This window comes from Leptodactylus fuscus, chromosome 3 (assembly GCF_031893055.1).
Source record: "Leptodactylus fuscus isolate aLepFus1 chromosome 3, aLepFus1.hap2, whole genome shotgun sequence".
Lineage (NCBI taxonomy): Eukaryota > Metazoa > Chordata > Amphibia > Anura > Leptodactylidae > Leptodactylus > Leptodactylus fuscus.
Window position 1 is genome coordinate 11,315,631 of NC_134267.1, and position 20,016 is coordinate 11,335,646.

General features: G+C 44.0%; 1 protein-coding gene across 1 annotated transcript; it reads left to right on the forward strand.

Moving 5' to 3' along the window:
- Nucleotides 1-8,765: 8,765 nt before the first annotated feature.
- ZFP36L2 (ZFP36 ring finger protein like 2) lies at nucleotides 8,766-11,773 on the forward strand. The gene is made up of 2 exons (XM_075267054.1): nucleotides 8,766-8,992; nucleotides 9,866-11,773. Exons 1-2 carry the CDS (start codon nucleotides 8,942-8,944, stop codon nucleotides 10,949-10,951), a joined length of 1,137 nt encoding a protein of 378 aa, XP_075123155.1. The 5' UTR covers nucleotides 8,766-8,941; the 3' UTR covers nucleotides 10,952-11,773.
- Nucleotides 11,774-20,016: the final 8,243 nt, after the last annotated feature.

Consider the following 20,016-nt stretch of genomic DNA (forward strand, 5'->3'; position numbering starts at 1 on the left):
CAGAGTTCATCATCTTCACCCCACCCCATGTGGCCCCTCCACATGACCCATCTATCAAAGTAAACGGAACCCCACTTACCCCAGTCCCACAGGCCCGATGCCTTGGGGTAACCCTGGACTCCGACCTATCCTTCAAGTCACACATTCAAACCCTCAACACCTCCTGCCGCCTCCAGTTCAAGAACATCCACCGAATCCGCTCCTTCCTCACCCAGGAAACTACCAAGATGCTCATCCAGGCCCTCATAATCTCCCGCTTAGACTATTGCAACACCCTTCTCCATGGACTCCCAGCAAACACCCTCGCCCTCCTCCAGTCCACCTTAAACTGCGCTGCTCGCTTAATCCACCTCACCCCCGATCTTCATCGGCTGCTCCCCTCTGCCAGTCCCTCCACTGGTTACCCATAGCCCAGCGAATTGAGTTCAAGCTACTAACGCTAACATACAAAGCCATCCACAACCTGTCCCCTCCATATATCTCTGACCTCATCCACAACCTGTCCCCTCCATATATCTCTGACCTCATCCACAACCTGTCCCCTCCATATATCTCTGACCTCACCTGTCCCCTCCATATATCTCTGACCTCACCTGTCCCCTCCATATATCTCTGACCTCACCACTCCCCTCCATATATCTCTGACCTCATCCTCACCTGTCCCCTCCATATATCTCTGACCTAATCTCCCACTACCTGCCCACACGTAACCTCAGATCCTCCAATGACCTCCTACTCCGCTCTGCCCTCATCCGCTCCTCACACAACCGCCTCCAAGATTTCTCCCGTGCATCCCCCATACTCTGGAACTCCTTACCACGACACATAAGACTGACCCCCACAATCACAGGCTTCAAGAAGGCCCTGAAGACTCCCCTATTCAGGAAGGCCTACACCCCCCAATAACACTATCACCGCACCCCCATCTGTACAGTCTCCCCCTCTCCTTCTGTCTCTACCCCCCTTCCCTCATAGACTGTAAGCCCTCGCGGGCAGGGCCCTCTACCCCACTGTGCCAGTCGGTCATTGTTAGTATTATATCTACCTGTATATTCTGTGTATTGTATGTAACCCCCAAATGTACAGCACCATGGAATTAATATAATAATGTACAGAGCACCATGGGATTAATATAATAATGTACAGCACCATGGAATTAATATAATAATGTACAGCACCATGGGATTAATATAATAATGTACAGAGCACCATGGAATTAATATAATAATGTACAGCACCATGGGATTAATATAATAATGTACAGAGCACCATGGAATTAATATAATAATGTACAGCACCATGGAATTAATATAATAATGTACAGCACCATGGAATTAATATAATAATGTACAGCACCATGGGATTAATATAATAATGTACAGAGCACCATGGAATTAATATAATAATGTACAGCACCATGGAATTAATATAATAATGTACAGCACCATGGAATTAATATAATAATGTACAGCACCATGGGATTAATATAATAATGTACAGAGCACCATGGGATTAATATAATAATGTACAGCACCATGGAATTAATATAATAATGTACAGCACCATGGAATTAATATAATAATGTACAGGACCATGGGATTAATATAATAATGTACAGAGCACCATGGAATTAATATAATAATGTACAGCACCATGAAATTAATATAATAATGTACATCACCATGGAATTAATATAATAATGTACAGGACCATGGGATTAATGGCGCTATATAAATAAACAATAATAATAATAATCTCGCACGGTGTTTCTCGCTTTGTCACACAGCGACCACATAAAAAGTAGAAGTCACATGAAGGCTACTTTCAGTTTTCAGCTTGTCTTAAGATAATTCCTCCAAAAACAAGATAACAGACCCTGGATCTTCATCAGTCCTTAGACATCTTATTTCCTGCAATGCTGTAACGTTACCAAGTTGATGGCAGCAACAGTGACACACGCTGGTCATTGCAGGGTACTACACATAACACTAAACTGCACGCTCCAATCCAAAAGTGCTCTGTAATGTTGGATTTGAATGAAACCTTGTATTAAAACTTAGAGCTGTGAAGGTTTCTCTTCCATTATAGGGTCCTGGTTGGAAAATAGTGTTTAATAGGGAAATAATTGTCAGTGATGCAAATACTACATACATAAGAAACGATAAATATACAGATTCCCATTAGCTCCATCGCTGCTGTTGTGCGACTTTCTTAGGGCTGCAATTTGGTTGCACAACAACAGATCAATGGGTGGATGTAGTTACACACGACTGGCACTGGGGTCTATCACTGCAAAGTCCAAATAATTTTAATAGTATTGGGTTTATTTTGCAACTCTTGCAATTGTAACGACTTGCAATGCAATGCCACGATGTGCACGTTCCAAGGCGCAGGTTTTAGCACCTTCATAGAGATGATATACATCCTGACTAGGAGCATCTTGAGGCCGGGGTCGCACACAGTGTTTTACAGTTCCTGCAGAGTGGATCGTACTCCAGTGAATCCCATCAGCACATTGCAGAAAAATACACTCAATGGAAATGCTGCGATTTCCAAAAACGTGGCGGTTTTGGAAATCGCACCATGTCAATTATACCCATGGAAATGCGGGTGGTTTACCTATAGATATAATGGAAATAGAAAGTCCGCAGGAAAAAACGTAATGGGTTTTCGCCGTATTTTTTCCCACATTGCTTTCTGGTTGCAGCTCACTATGTAAGGCCTTAGCCTAAAGAGGTTTCTGGGCAAAAAATACCAAGGTTAGGTTATCAATATCAGATCAGTGGGGGTCTGACCTCTTCATCGACTGGTTGTTCTATACAGAGAACAAAAGCAGGAAGCAGATAGCTCCATTCTTTGTGTAGTGGCCAGACATGGTACTGCAGATCAGCTCCCATTGATTAGAATGGGAGCAACGTTGCAGTGACTCGGTTCAGCCACTACACAGAGAACGGCGCTGTTTGCTTCCTGCTCTATCCTTTGCAAATGTTAGGTGTCAGACCCCATAGATCTGATATTAATGACCTATCTTTTAGAACAGGTCATCCATATTTTGCATCCTGGAAACCCCTTTAATTGCAATGCAATATCCTGCGACCCCTGTAGGCTAATATTAGGTGCTGCAGTATGGAGCTACCGCCCCCTTTAGGCATTGCTTTTTATTATATTAATGCACTTTTTTCTTTCGTGCTGGTCTGCCTGGGAAACTGAGAGATAAAGTGACTAGTCCAATGAACTAGAGCCGGATCCTCCGTGAGTGTCTCTGAATCCTTACCGGGCAGCCATTGCCTTAAAATACTGAAATGCACTTTTGTTTAGGACAGAATGACTGTTCAGAGACGACCTCTATCATTACACTGGTATTGAATGTCATTTTAGCTGGAGGGAATCTTATCTCCACATGTCTCACTTCCATGTGGCAGGCAGGCCCTGTTTTTTTAAATTATTTTTCAGTTCAGCAGCATTGCACTACCGGCCTTGTCCACTTGGTGGAGATGTGCCTCTGCCGAAACGCCGCATCGGTAATTGGCCTGGTAACTCTGCCTTTGTGTAAAGGAATCTTTTGAAAAAAAAAAAGAGAAAAAAAGTTTTAACCCCTGAAGCACTTGTAAAAGTTTTCGCCAACTCTTAATGTTCCTGATGCTTTCGAAATATTTAAAGGGTTCTTGTTTGTGCTTAAATCATAAAAAAAAAAAAAAACTAAAAATTTCTAAAATAGTAAAAACCTATGTGGATTTGCAAGCATTGACTGTACAAAATGGGGAAGGGCCTGCCCTCCTGTATAGGGTTCTACCCCCAAGGGCCTGTAATTAGTGCACAATAAGGGCCTTCAGCCCTGCACAACTTGCAATGGGCCCAGGACAGTGAATACCATCAGAGGAGGGCAATTAGGTCAAGATAAGGACTTTGCTAGTGCTGGTGCCATAAAATCTCAGGGTGGAGGGGATTGCACATTTGGGAGACCTTAAAGGGGAAGTGCCTGTTGGGTGAGAGCCATTTGTTCTGGGCTTTGAAGACACAAGGACTGTGGTGAAGAGTGAAATCTGTCAGGACTGAAAGAGGTGTTTGTTTTATGGCAGGATCTGCCTATAGGACTGGAGTTATACTCGGGCATGGCAGGACTATGGTAATGCAGGTTTTATTGGGGGTGGGGGGGGGGTGTAGAGCTTTATATCTGCCTTGGAAACCCTTGCTATATTGCATAGAATCAAGTGGAGAGTAGATATTCCATGTATAAATGTATATATGTCAGTGTAATGCTTCATTTCACCAGTGGTGGTGCTATAGGGAAAGTGAACACTCCCTTCTACAGAGCAGAGTCGATCACTAGGGTTCACCCTGTAAATAGTATATCATTGGGGGACCCCGGGAACAAAAAAGGGGATTATCCAAAGTGATGAACCCTATACTATCTAGTATACAGTATGTAATCACCGTGCCCATAGTGCCTTTAAAAGTAGTCCAGAACTTTGGCCCACCCTGTATATAGTATATCGGGGGACCCTAATAACAAAAGAGGGGTTATATAAAGTGGTGAACCCTGTATTATCTAGGATGCAGTATAGGATCACTTTTGCTACAGTTCCTTTAAAAAGTAGTAGATTTGGGTTCACCCTGTACATAGTGGGCTTGTCCAAAGTAGCAACCCCTATAATATATAGGATACAGCATATGATCACTTTCTTTAAAAGTAGTCCAGAATTTCAGTTCACCCTGTACATAGGGGGAACTTAATCCAAAGTGGTGACCCGTACCCTGTACATAGGGGGAACCTAATCCAAAGTGGTGACCCCTCTACTATCCAGGATACAGTATACGCTGACTATGGTCAGAGTCCCTTTAAAAGCAATCCAGAATTTCATCACTGTAACTTTATATTGTGAAACAAAAAGCAGCTTCAGCAAACAGGGCTGATAACAGTGTACAAAACACATGGGCCTTATCTGCCGAGATATAGGGACACTAAAAATTCAGGTCACACATACAGCATGGAAAGTACACAGGGTTAAGAACAAAAAAAAAAAAAGTACTTTGCAATGAACTTGGGAGATAAATCTGCAAGGCAAAGTCTGTAAAAGTTTAATCTATGGTGTGTAAGTGTAAGAAGAAAAAAAAAAGTTTACAAGACAGGGCCCTGTGTGACTGAAGGAGTTAATGATCTGCTCCCTGAGTCCAGATAGCACAGACTAGGTTTATTTAGCCTGCAAACCAGCTGCACAAGCTCCAGGGAGGGAGAGATAGGAAGTTTTGGGGGAGGGGACCTGGCTTGTCACTCATTAACCAGCCACTGCCGGGTGGAGGATGGGACATGTTGAGCTGGGTGCGGTGTTGGGGAGGGTAGAGAAAGGAGCTGCAAGTTTTGCAAACAGCTTATTCTCTTCTACTGGGACAGTAGTGCTTTAGTAGAGGCCGGGGCGGCCATACACGAGGCTGCGTAGGTGCCATTGCAGCTTTCCAGGAGGGGGGCACTTATAGGGTGTCTTGCCCTCAAAAATGCCACGTGCACAAATCCTACAAAAAAACACGCTCCCGGGAGCTGCGATACAATGTGCGCCCTATGGAAGAGGCATCTGTGGGTGCCCACAAGTTTCACTACCGTCTGCATGTCACAGTTTCCATTGTTGGAGGCTGCGGTGTATTTCTAGGTTGACTTCCATGAACTTGGGACTATAAACTTGTTGTAAACTATCTGGTCTGCAGCCAGTCTATAAAACACAGTATAAAATGTTCCAGATGCCACGGCGGTGCAGCTGCTGGCATGGATGGGGTTAAGCCGTATGTTTATACAGTGAGGGGGAAAAAAATCCATGACGGTACAGGTTCACTTCCTAATATATTTTTTTTTTTTTTAGTGCTAAGGAAGTGGATCTGTAGATGGCAAACAGCGCGCTATCAGCTGTTGTGGGGCGACATGGCCGCCTCTCTCCAGCACTGCACGGGGTTAACGCTGAGGCTCAAACTTCCTGCTACGTGGTCAGCCTGCACATGCCGTCTCTTCCACACACAGCGCTCTGTGCAGGCAGCCAGATGCAGCCCTAACCTATCCTCGCAGATGTTGCTTTTGGAGCACTTTGTTGACGTTAACCCCTCACACTTTGGATTTAATGCACGGCGTGGTTTGCGTCTGGGTTATGTAGAACACAAAAAGTCTGCGTTCCTAAAACCGGCGCACTCCGATCTGTCTCTGCTGCAAAACTACAACTCTTAGCATGTAGAGCGTTATCCCATATAAAGCCCCTGAGCCTGTGCGGGCATTCAGCTATGGACTGGCATGGTGTGAATTGCAAGAAGGAGAGATGGGCTCAAGGGTTAAGTTGCCCCTATTGTCTAGGAAGGGGGCACAAGTGCCCTGTTTTGCACGTGTGGTGACTTTAATCCTATTCTGAAGTGTCCCCGCTTATCAGGGCTATTAGAGCATATAGGAAGTGTAAGGGGTGCATTGTGGTATAATGGCGGGCCAGGCAGGGGTACAGCACCCCTAATTACTAGTAATCTGCTAAGAACGGGCCTAGTACCCGGCCTCTTTGCATTTGGCACAGTACTGGTCTCAAGTTCTCCAAAAGTTCAGCTGTAAGGATGTTGGGAGTTATACTACAACAGCTGCAAGGTAGTAACTCTATAAGTGATATCAATAATTCAGGGATGAAAATATTTTCAGTTTATAATGCACATGTAGAGCAGATATATGTATATTTGGGGGGGAGGGGTGTTAAAGATGTTCTGCAGTGTCCATATTGTGCATTATTCCATAGCAAAAAGAGGCCGCATTGTCATGTTGTGAACTGCGAGCAAGAGGGGAATCTAGATCAAGTTGTCCTAATGTCCTAGGAAGAGGGCACAAGTACCATGCCCGCATGTACGGTGGTATTAATCCGCACCACTAGGGGGCCCTATTCTAAATTTTGGGTCCCCCCTTATGTAGACACAGTACACAGTAGATCACTGTAGCCAAATTCCTGCATAATCTGGGAAGTTGCTGTGCCTGAGTCATGGATGTATACTGTCAGGGGCATTCAAGCAAATCCTCTCCAGTGTTTTGCAAACCCTGACTGGCCCAAAAAGGTCAAGTCCATAGTGCAAATACATCATGGCCCGCTGAACTTGTATGTAGCTGGTGCATTATTATATGGGACTGATAAAGCTCGGCCTATACTGTAATCCCCCTGCCCTGAACCCTGTATGGATTCATACAGCAGAAGAAACATGCCCGGCCTGTATTGCACTTGCACGGTTTTGCAATCCTTGGCTGGATCAGGCGGTGCCAGGGCTGCCAGCTACTTTGTCACGAAGACACGGCTCTAGTAGCAGAGTTTTTTTCCTGTCGAGAAAAAGGCTTTAGGGCCTAGCTGCGACTTGTAGGTACGAGCCCTGCCACCGCCCCTCGTCCTGCGCCCTGACAGCCTGCACGGCCTCTCTCTTGTCTTCGTTTTATCACAATGCGGACGCGCTCATTCGTTCCCGGGGAGTTGGCAGACGTTCAAGGTCTTGTGATAGGACTAACAAGCCAACTTTCTTGTCCTTTGACACGGGAGCCCTAAGCCAGCACGACCCTATTTACCGGCGGCGGTGCCTTGTGCTTTTACCCCTTCTCTGCCCGGGTTTTTGCAGCATCGTTCTTCTTTTTTGTCATTTTTTGGTGCTTTTGAACTTTTTTGCGCTTTCTTATCACTATCCAGCGCCTACAATGGGAGAAGTAAGTTTATCATGGCCGAAGGTAAAGGCTCAGATTGCAAGAAGGCGAAGAAGAAAAAAAAAAAAAAAAGTTTCCAGCGACCATTTGTGAGGCAGACAGGGGAGGAGGGTGGAAGGAAATAAACAAGGAAATGTGAGAGAGCGGAGAAGGGGAGGGGGCTGCTCGGGTTTCCCCTCATACTCCTTGATTCATTGAGACACCCTGCTGTCAGGGGCCCAGTACCCAGTGATCTATGAGAACCACCGGACCAGTCACAACCAGATCATGTATGTGCAAACGAAACACGTGAGGGACCCCTCGCACCGCTACATACTAAACATATGCTGTGGGCTACAAAGGCGACCTACGGCTCCCATCATGTGACCGGTGAAAAACTTTAAAAGGTTCTTAAAAAATTGCAAAAAAAAAATGCACGTCTGAGCACCCTCAAGTGCGAACTATCCGCGCCCCGAAATATCCCCTCACACGTGACCTATGTGTATAGGGGACCCTATGGAAGACTTGTGGGACTTGTGGTCCTACAGTAAACAACTTGGACTTTTATGGGTTAACCCTTTCCTGCCACAACTTTATGGCGTAAACAAAAGGGGACCCATTCGCACGAGGTGAGGAACTGATACCGAAATGTGAGGCAGCGACGGACAGGAGTAAGGGGTACACATGTTTGGGGGGTAAGGGGTAGCGGCACATGGTGAAGTACAAGTTTGGGTTTGTTTCTTGTCCCCTCAGCGTCTTTATTTGATGTTTTGACAGGAATTTGTGAGGGGTTGTGAGATTTTCGGTCAGACTTGTACACCTTTGGGTGCAGAGAGGGGGTAGGAGGCAGTTTTTGTGAGGTGGGAGCCCCTGAGGCAGCGGCAGGACAGGAGCTGAGGACGTGCCCGCCGCCTGGGCAGCAACTGCTCTCCCTGGGTGAAAGTCGACAGGCTTTTACTGAAGGAAATTGGCGGCGACCAATAGGAAGGCAGCAGGCTGACGTCACGGGAGGCGTTGCCCACAGACCCCAGCAGGGCTAACGTTCTATCCTCCTCCCACCGCGCTGCCTAGTACATTTATATAGTGCTGCCTGGACGCGGGCTGGGGAGTCAGCTCGTTGCACTTATTTCAACTCCAATCAACCCAAGTGAATTCGGACCTGGCAGCCTTTCCCCTCCCCCCTCGGAGCCTTAGTCGTGGCTATTCCAAACCCCCTTTAGTTAACGCAGGATCTCCTCGGTCCTCTGGACACGCTACAAACTGGATCTGGAAATGTCTGCAACACTTTTATCCGCCTTCTACGACATTGACTTGTTCTGTAAGGTGTGTATAGCCTCGTGCATGGCGAGGAGTTGGAGCATTGCCTTGGAAAAAAAGAGTTTTGTGGGGGTTTTTTTTTGCACGGACTGTAGGGGTCGAGGGGTGTATGTGTGCGCGCAAGGGCAAGTTGCACGCTCGCTCTGGCTGGGGTTTGCACACTGAGAAGTCCTGGGATTGTTGCACAAAGCAATGTGGTGATGGTGATTCTAGCTTGTGCTCGCACACTAGGAGTGAGTTGGGGTGTGTGTTTTCAGTGTGCAAATTCTCAAAGTTTGAGCTGGATGCACCCCGGGGATTGAGAGAGAAATGTGCAAGGGTTCATTGCTTTTGTGCAAAGTCTTGAGTGCACCAGTGATTGAGAATGAAGTGTGCAAGTGCTGCTATAGGTAGACAGTATTCATTAAGTGTGCAATGTCCTAAATGCACTGTCAGTGTGCAAAGTCCTTAATGCAGCCAGGGACTGAGGGTAGAAGTGCTAGGAAGTTTGTGTGTTCTCAAGTAGCTGCCAGAAGTTCTAGGAAAGTCTTGGGCTGCAGTGATGTGTCTGCTGCCTTGTGACAGATGGCCAGTACTTGGACACTTGTGAATTTCTGCCTTTAGAAACTGTTTGCACTTGCTGTGACTATTTAGTGCAACTGCTGGTGTATGTGATTGATCTCATGTCACACTTGTGCTTTGCACACTTCTGTTTTTAGTTCTTTAAAGCTGTTTGACTTGTGTGTTAGGAGTTGTAATCTGTGTTGGAGAAACTAGTTGAGCTGGTATGAGGCTGAAGGGTGTACTAGTGTATGTGCAAGGGAGTGGGTGAGTGTGCAAGAGCTGCAGCTTGTAGTGTCAGAGTCTGACAGTCTCTCTCTTTGCTTCTCTCCTTTTTAGAACGAGAAAGTCCTGAACAATCTGAACCTGAGCAGCATGCTGGACAAGAAGGCAGTGGGCAGCCCTGTGACTAGCCCAAACTCTAGTCTGATCCCGGGCTTCCTGCGCAGACACTCAGCCAGCAACTTGCAGTCTCTGGCCAACAACAATAATTCGTCCCCTAAGTTCTGCAACAACAACCTCAAGGAGTCCTCGGTAGTGAGCAGCACCGCCCTGCTGAACAAAGAGAACAAGTTCCGGGACCGTTCGTTCAGTGAAAATGGGGAGCGTAGCCAGCATCTCATGCACCTCCAGCAGCAGCAACAGCAGCAGAAGTCTGGGGCACAGATCAACTCTACCCGCTACAAGACTGAGCTGTGCCGGCCCTTTGAGGAAAGTGGCACCTGCAAGTATGGAGAGAAGTGCCAGTTTGCTCATGGCTTCCATGAGCTGCGCAGCCTGACCCGGCACCCCAAGTACAAGACGGAGCTGTGCCGTACCTTCCACACCATTGGTTTCTGTCCTTATGGTCCTCGCTGCCACTTCATCCACAATGCAGAAGAAAGGAGGCAGGCGCCTGGTGGAGGGAGCCCCCCTACTGATTGCTTCAATGGCCAGCGCCCTAAGCTGCACCATAGCCTCAGCTTTTCTGGCTTCCCCAACCACAGCCTGGACTCCCCTCTGTTGGAGAGCCCGACCTCCCGCACCCCACCTCCACAGCCCTCCAACTCCCTGTACTGTGAGGAGGCTGTGCCCTGTGCCAACAATGCCTTCACCTTCTCTGGCCAGGAGCTGAGCCTCATCACCCCACTGGCCATCCAGACCCACAACCTTTCCAGCTACAACAATCCTGCAGCCTACTGCCGTCAGCAGGCACCAGCCTCCTCCAACTCTCCCCCACCGACCCTCAACTTCCAACCCCTGAGGCGTCTCTCCGAGTCTCCGGTGTTTGATGCCCCACCAAGCCCACCTGACTCTCTCTCTGACCGGGAGAGTTACTTGAGCGGCTCCCTGAGCTCTGGCAGCCTGAGTGGATCCGACTCCCCAACCCTGGACTCGAACCGGCGCCTGCCCATCTTCAGCAGGCTGTCCATCTCCGATGACTGAGCCACCGCCACCACCACCCCTTGCCTGCAGGGGGTACTCTGGACTGGGGAGGCAAATGCTACCCAGGCTGGTATGAGTTATTATTTTTTCTTTGTTTTAATGATGTGGGCTTCATAGCCACCTGTCTAAGTAACAGAGGGCGGTGCTGCAAAGCCCACAGCTGCTGCAGAACCTCTGTTTTAAAGAATTAAAGGGCTAGCGCCGCCCGCTTCTTGGTCATGTTGATTGTTCTAGTTCTTTAAATAGCAGAGCAGTAAATGCCCTGCTGCACTAGAGGTTGTGTAGCAGCTGGGGGGGGGTCTTTGGGGCTCCACAAGCTGCCCTGGCGAATGGACTAAAGGGGTAATTTGCCCACCCTGCCTTTAAAATACAGCGGAAGTGTCAGGGGCCAGTTTTTGTTTTTTTGCCCCCCACAATATTTTTGTCACAAAAGCTGCCAGTCTGTTCCCCGCACCTCCCTCAGTATGTGCTATAGAGACTCAGGAGGGGTGAAAAAAAACACAAAAATAAGAGGATGACCCAACTCTACAACATTGTAACGACAGCAAGGACTAAACACTTGAACTATTGAAAGCTGGCACTCATGATGTTCCCTGTATTATTATTATTATTATTGTTGTTATTGTTAAATTTTTTCTTGTTTTTTTTGTTTTTTGCCTTTGTGCCTCTGCCAATTTTTTTTATTTAATGAAAAGCAGAGTCGGAAAAAAAAAAAAGACTCTTGAAAAAAAAAAATATCCTGAAAGCTGAACAAAAAAAAAAAATAGAAAAAAACACGAAACCTTTACTCGCAAAAGGGCAAACTTAACAAATAGAACAAAACTATTTTTATAGAACTTGTGGGGGTTAGCGGGTGGGAGGTGTCTTTTTTTTTTTTTTTTTCTCGGGGGTGGGGGGGGATAGTTTTATGCACCAGCAGGCATTCCATCTCTTGAAGCATTAGCACAGCAAACTTTTTGGGGAGGGAAGAACATGTGTTTTTTTTTTTTTTTTTAAACCTTTCTCCCCAAGGGTTTAATAATAAAACACAACAGTCCAGTTGGGAAAAAAAAAAAAAACTTAATAAGCTTTTTTTTTTTTTTTAAAGAAAAAAAAAATTCACCATCCTGCCGAGAATATGCCTTAACAACAAGCAACCCTCTAAGATGTCTATTTCTTTAGCTTAACATGTACTAAAAAAAAAAAAAAAAAAACTTTCATTCCAAAGTTTAACATCAGTTCCATTTCCATCGCTTAGTGGGCTGTTAGCTTAGAACAATGTTTTGTTTTTTGTTTTTGGAAGCACTCAGTTAGTTTATAATTGTTGAATAACTGCTGATTTATTTTTTTTTTTAATTTTTTTTTTTATTATTATTATATTATTTTTAGCTGTCTGAGTTGCTTGCCTGTCACTGCACACAACTCAATATGAAAAAAAACTATTTAACTTATTTATTATCTTGTGAAAAATATACATTGAATAATTTGTTCATACTGTATTTATCGGGTATGATGAAAAAAAGCAATAGATATATATTCTTTTATTACGTTTAAATTATGATTGCCATTATTAATCTGCAAAATGTTGAGTGTATGTTCTTTTCACAGTAATATATGCCTTTTTTTTTTTGTTTGTTTTTTTTGTAACTTCACCTTGTTTTATTTTATTGTAAATGAGTAAAATCTTAATTTAAGAGATTGTATGTAATATTTATTTCATTAATTCCTTTTTTTTCCTTGTTTACGTTAATAAAAAAAAAAAAAAAAGAAAAAAAAAAGATTGAATGGTTTCTGTTAAGAAATCTCAGTGCTGTGGAAGAAGTTTGAGGAATTTTTGTAATTTTTTTTTTTTGCCCCTCCCCACCTATCCCCCCCCCCTCCCCACCCCCATCTTCATATTATATTCTTATAGCCCGTCCAAAAGAGCTAAGAAAAAAAATCATTATAATTTGACTTGAGTGACTCACTCAGAATTTCCATTTATTATATTTTTTTTATTTTTTTATTTTTTTTTTTCCTCTGTTTTTGCCTATTTCCACCGCTATCACTGTGATGGTATGTAGCAATAATTTGGGTCCCAGTATTATATTTCACAGTGCCTTTTGAAGAGTTCACACTTGCCTTAAACTGTTTCTCAACCAAAAAAGTATTGTGTAAAGGTGTGATCCATTGAATGTAGGGATGGGATTTTTTATTTTTTTGTTTTATTTCGTACCACTCTAATTTAAGATAAAGGCCACGTTTTGTTTTGTTTTTTCATCCGAAACTTCGTGCAGTACATGCAAGTGTCTTAAAATTTTTCTAAATATGAAAAAATAAAAAAAAAGCCAAACGTTTTTACATGAATTTGCCTTGATGGTAAATGGCAGAAACGTAGCTCTATTTATTTTCCTCCCTATTTTCTAAAAAAAAATAAAAACATTTTTTTCCCCTTTCCCCTCCCCTTGTACATAGTAGGTACCGACTGAGCACTATGTACTTTTTTTTTTCTTTATTTCTGAACTACTTTAACCAATATTTTTTTTTTTCCTGAATGTAACGAAAGGATGAGTTGACCATAATTATATGTATATATAATTAGTCGGTTCACTAAGAATTGTGAGACTGTAAAATTTGTACTGTAAATGTTTTGTAGTTCTCCCAATAAATTTTTGGAAATAAAAAAAAAAAACACATACCTTGGATGTTTTTTGTGTGTAAGGTGAGCTTGTGTCAATTTTTTTTTTTTTTCAGGTTTTAGTGTTTGAACTGAAAAGGGCTGTTCTTGCAAAAGTTTTTATGGCTTTTGGCCAAGACAAATACCAAGTATTGTAGACTGTTCCAGAGTGCCAGTGCAGTAGGTATTTGCAGTATTCTTAAGCCCTTCTGCTTACACAATGACTTGCTTATCACATGGTAGGGGCTAATAACTCGCTGAGGCCAGCAGAAGTTCCTGAACTTTATATTAAAGGGATCATTTTAGGCATTGGGTTATTTTTTTTTTTTTATTTTTTTTTTCTTTGCAGTAGCTGTTTAGCTAGTATCTAGGTATTTCTAAACTATTTTCTCTTCCCCCACCTATACGTCATCATGTATAGATTTGGTTCTACAAAAATATTCAAGGCCTTTTTTTATTTTAAATTTTCTGCAGTTATTTTTTTTAAATATAATTGCAACTTTTTTTTTTTTTTTTTCTTATTACAAGCCAATACGTCTTGTGGTTCACTACTAACTTGTCAAGTACTCTGACATTACTGCATCACAATAGGACTCCATTGGGGGAGGAGTGTTTTTTGGGGTTTTTTTTAGCATTTTTTTTTTTTTCTTTGAATGTGTAGAAGTTTGGGTGTCACAAATATAAATAGCTACTTCTGGGCAAAAACAAAACTAAAGCTAAATAAGGAAGAACACCAGAGGGTTTCTGATTTTGCACTAAGGTGTGGTGTGGTAGAGTGCAATTTCCTGATCCCTTGTTTGAGAGTTGCAGAGCGTTGCTTTGCCACTAGGGGCAGTGTTCCTCTGTGTACAATGTAGCAAGTAATAAAAAAGTTTTGATAGTATTGGAAAGTTTTTATTTAAAGGTTCAGAATTTTCACCCAAATCTGGTTTTGCATAGATTTCTAGCACTCCTAAGCAGTAAGGCTATTGGAGATAAGAGCAGCAATGTTTTCTATACGTTCCAGACTTCCTGTATGTAAACATTCAGAAGACCATGGCAAGTTTTCCTCTTCCAAGTTGATAACAGGGAACAATGGCGAGTTCTCAAACATCCTGTTTTACAGACCTGGACTTTTTTTTTTTTTTGCTGTAAGTGTTGGCCCTGAAATTTCTCCCAGTAAATTATTGCAGTTATACATGTTTTGCTATACACATTTAGTTCCTTTGTGTGTGTTGGAAAAAGAAATGCAAAATGTACTTAATTTCACGCAAGACCACTAGGCTGGACAAAATTGCTGGAACCTTAGAATTGTGGGTAATAACTACTAAAAGAAGACCGGACCAAGAGTCACATAGGGTGGAGGGTCAAGGATGTTTTTGGGGTTGCACTGGGGGTCTTGACTGTGCAATCTAAACATTACTAAAGGATATAGGGGCTCATTATCAGGGTTGGGGGTCCTAGGTCTTGGGTCTTCCAGCAGAACAATGACCCCGAACATACATCAAAAAGCCCCAGAAATGGATGAAAACAGTAGAGTTCTATAATGGCAGCAATGAGTCTGGATCCAAATCTGCGCAGAGATCTTAAAATCGCTGTAGGAGAAGAGAAGGCGCCCCCCAAATATGAGAGACCTTGAGCCGTCGGTAAAAGACGGGTCCAAAATTCCCGTTGAGAGGTGTAACGAGCGTGTAGATGGTTATTGGAAGAGATTGAGGATGTGCAACCAAATATTAAGTTGCGGCAATAAATTGTCCAACCCATTTTTGGAGTTTTTTGTGAAATTATACTATTTTTGGCGTTTTGTTTTTTTTTGTGGTTCCAGTAGACACCAAAGAAATAAGTGTATAAGAAAACGTGTAGCTGCAATCATCTTCTTGGAGAAATTTCAGGGATGCCAACACTTACGGCCATGACTATAGCTTATATCTTTATATGGGTCTCATTTTTATACAATGTGTCATTACTTAGACAAACACTTTCCGTAAACTGAGGTATAAAGGAGCTCTCCTATATGTCACCTGGGAATCTATAGAAGGGCGACTTTACTTTGATGCATAGGTAGGTGTTTCCAGCCCTCGAGGGCTTGTTTAGTGATCAACATTTTAGAAGATACCTAATTGGTTAATAGATCCATAGTGAGATCTCTCTTATCTGTCTAGCATAAGAATTTAGCCCTTTGTGTCAAGTTTGATCCTTTGCTCATGCGCCGTGATAGCTAAGACTACGGTACAATCCTATGGCCATAGGGTATCACTGAGATAAGGGCTTTGTACCTATGATTTTCCACTCTTATTCTAGATGCAACACTTGGACTTGTCTACTGAACCAAACTTAAAGGGATATTCCATTAAACACACAAGACCCCCCCTATTTGAAGTGGTTGATCCCCCAAATATCAGCAACCGGGACCCCTGTAGATCAGCTGTTCACATCGGTCACATTCAATTAAATAGTGCTGAGCTGCAGTACCAAGCACAGCCACTATATAAATGTATGGCGCTGTGATTGGTCAGTAGTGAAGAGGCCGCAGTGCCCCGCTCATTGATGGCAGTCCTGGGTGTCAGACACCTGCCAACTTCAATTGATGACTTGTTATCAATTGATAAGCCTGGAAAACTGCTGGGCATCTCAGAATTATGACTCCATTTGATGCCCATAAAGAACCTGCCCTGGTACCAATATATTTGGTAAGTATACCAAGCGGTATATCCCTTTTGGAAGGATGCCATAACTTAAAGGGGGATTCTGCTATTGCAAACTATTTCCTGACTACAGTATAGAGGAGAACTCTGATCGTTTGGGTTCTGGCCGCTGTGTCCCCACAATTCCTGAGAACAAGGGTCCCATGGTGTGTAGGGGTGGGACTACTGGAGATAGCCTTCAGCTTCTTTTGAGAGTCTCTTGAGGATGCATGAAGTGGCAATGCAAAAACTGAAGCTCCATTATACATTGCAAAAGGGGCCCCCATTCTTGAGTTATAAGAGCGCGCCCCCCCCCCCCCCCCTGATCAGGCAGATATTTCCTATACTGTAGATTGGAGAGAACTTGTAATTATCAGGGTACCCCTTTAAGAATAAATTTGCACGTGCAGTTTTTGGGGCAGATTTTGAAAAAGTGGATTCAAAAATCTTAGGAAATATAAAGGAAGTTCAGATATTTCTTACTGATGGATCAGCATGTGTGCTTCCTGCCTTACGCTAGGTTCACACCTCTCTGTTGTTTGGGTCCGTCAGGGGACCTGAACAACAAAGAGGTAGACAGCTAAAACAGTGGTTACCCAAGGAGTCCGATGGACCCTATGGACTGTAATGGGGTCACTGCAATGAGTCTGCAGTGGAGGTAAGCGTAGCCTTATGCCCGGTTCACATATGCTGATGTGTTGAGTCCGCATGAGGACCCCTACGGACAGAACACAAGTGCAACTGCAAGCGCTGTGCAGTTCAAGCGCATGGACCCCATAGACTATAATGGGGTCCATCTGCTTGCCCCGCACTGCCCTCGCGAATGATTCATGCAGGCAGTGCGCGGCAAGCAGACGGACCCCATTATAGTCTATAGGGTCCGTGCGCTTGAACTGCGCAGCGCTTGCAGTTGCGCTTGTGTTCCGTCCGTACGGGGTCCTCATGCGGACTCTTACGGACGGAACACATCAGATGTGTGAACCGGCCCTAAGATACCTGGAACACAACAATATTGCATCTGATGATAGATGTATGAAACATTAGGGGGAATTTATTAAGACTGGAGCTTCCTATATGAGTCTTGCACAATTCTCCGCTGGTGCCAAGCATATATGTATGATGTTACTGTTAGGGGTAATCCTTTGTAGGGATGATCCGAGCATTGCTTCTATTGCAGAACCCATATAAAAGTACTGCACATGGCGTTTCTGTATGTGGCCCCGAATACACAGTATACAGCATATATATCATTACAAGTCAGTAGTGGGAAAAAAGCCACACCTAGAATATTCTGGGGATATTGCACGTTCATACGATCCCATTCACTTCACATCTGGCTGTTGTGGTAATATACAGCAGCTGCAAAACTCATGTGAAACTGCGGCCTAAGGAAAAGTTGCCGGCAGCTGGACGTCACCCGCATAGCTAAAGCCTGGAACAAGGCAGAACCTTCATTTAATCATTGCCATGTACTGGATGTGTAGATTGGATGTAAAACTTATATTTATGTCACATGATAGCAAGAAGGCTCTGGGTTTGCAGCTCCAGTTATTACAATCAGATTTCTTTATTTTGCGTACCTCTATAGCGCCATCATATTCCACAGCACTTTGCTGATATTGTCAATACTGTCCCATATAGGGGTCACAATCTGAATTCTCCAGGGTTGTCTCCTACTGCAGTACCTCGGTGCCACCACTGTATAGTGGATGGTGCTGCAGCTCTGTGCCTATTCCTGCTTCCAGTCCCATCCAGAGCAGCGGCTTCTGGCACTGGGGTGCGACTGAATTAGCTGATCAGTTTGGGGTCTAGACCCCCGACGACTGATTGCTATAGGCCGCTAAGACAGTTTTGCTTTTAGGCCACTTTACTAAATCTGCCCCATTGTCCCAAATCTATTGGGTCAAGGCCTATCCCGGCTACTGGGGAGACGGAGGACTACAGTTCCTGTCTTCGATGTGGGTCCCAGCAGTCGGGCCCTCAAACATCAAACAATTTTGCTATTTCCATAATAAAGGGGGTTTCTTGGAATTCGATTTCGATGACCAATCCTTAGAACAGTTACAGGTGTTGTCCAGCATGTCCTGCTAGATAATAGGGGCAGAGAAAGGCACAGCCAAATACTACTATGTCATATATTAGATATCTATGGTTCCATGTTACATCTATTGTATCTATGGCAGATGTGGTAATACAGCAGGTACAGATATATATGGCCTATGTTATATCTATTGTATCTATGGCCTATGTTATATCTATTGTATCTATGGCCTATGTTATATCTATGGCCTATGTTATATCTATTGTATCTATGACCTATGTTGTACTATAGCAGGTATAGATATCTATGGCCTATGTTATATCTATTGTATCTATGGCCTATGTTATATCTATGGCGTATGTTATAGCTATGGCGTATGTTGTAAGCAGGTATAGATATCTATGGCCTATGTTATATCTATTGTATCTATGACCTATGTTATATCTATGGCGTATGTTATAGCTATGGCGTATGTTGTAAGCAGGTATAGATATCTATGGCCTATGTTATATCTATTGTATCTATGACCTATGTTGTACTATAGCAGGTATAGATATCTATGGCCTATGTTATATCTATTGTATCTATGGCCTATGTTATATCTATGGCGTATGTTATAGCTATGGCGTATGTTGTAAGCATGTATAGATATCTATGGCCTATGTTGTATTACAGCAGATATAGATGTCTTTGGCCTATGTTACCTCAGATGTGATATGGAAGCACATGGTCTGTCAATGTCTCTACACATAACTTTAGGCCCCGTTCACACAGGGCGCGGTTGGCGGATTTTGGTCCTGATTCTGATGCGGAAAGCCGCGTCAGAATAGGGCCAAAATCCGCCTTCCACGGCTGTCGCGGCTTCCAACAGTTGCGGTTTCCCGCTCTGGAGTAGGCCTAGCCCGGAGGGTGCTGCCGCGAGGCGGATGCCGCGGCTCAATAAAGAAAGGGCCGCTCGCTTCTTTTTTCCATGACCGGCACGTTGATCCCTAGCGGTCTACATAGACCACCGATGTGAGGGGGCGGATTATGACGTGGCTTCCGCGCCAAAATCCGCCCCCTCTTGCCCCGTGTGAACGGGGCCTTACTGTGTGCTTGAGGCCTTGCCTGTACAGATAATAATGGGCCATCCTAGTAGTTTATTTGATCCCATTCCTGGGATCTGCAAGGACAGACACTGATGTTACCTGATGCTTCCATATTGTGTTCCCGTTGTCAAAAACACCTCAACTAGGGGATAACATGGTGGCTCAGTGGTTAGCACTGCAGCCTTGCAGCACTGGAGTCCTGGGTTTGAATCCTGTCAGGAACAACATCTGCAAGGAGTTTGTATGTTCTCCCTGTGTTTGCATGGATTTCCTCCCATCATACCAATAGGGGAAGGGAATGTACATTGTGATCCCTACATGGGGCTCACTATCCACTAGGAAAAAAAAACAAACACCTCAACTCCCAGTGATTTATGGTTGGACAGTCCTCAGACTGGTAACCTAAACCCCCCCCAGCTCCTAAATACATCAGGATTATTTCCTTTTTTGTTATTTCAACAGCTCTTTACTACACGGTACTACCCCCAACCCCTCATCTTAAAGGTACATGGCTCAGCAATCCCTTTAAGGCCGGTGATTCATTGGCTAGCCTGAGTCTCATGTTATGGCCATTTCATTTGAATACCCAATTTTTCAATTTTGTTAAAAACTGAACAATTTGGAATATTTGGGTTGAG

What these genes read in the sequence shown, in the direction of transcription:
- ZFP36L2 (XM_075267054.1), top strand. Translation starts at nt 8,942, where the DNA reads ATGTCTGCAACACTTTTATCCGCCTTCTACGACATTGACTTGTTCTGT. An exon ending in ACATTGACTTGTTCTGTAAG is followed by an intron (nt 8,993 to 9,865) that starts GTGTGTATAGCC and finishes TCTCCTTTTTAG; the next exon opens with AACGAGAAAGTCCTGAACAA.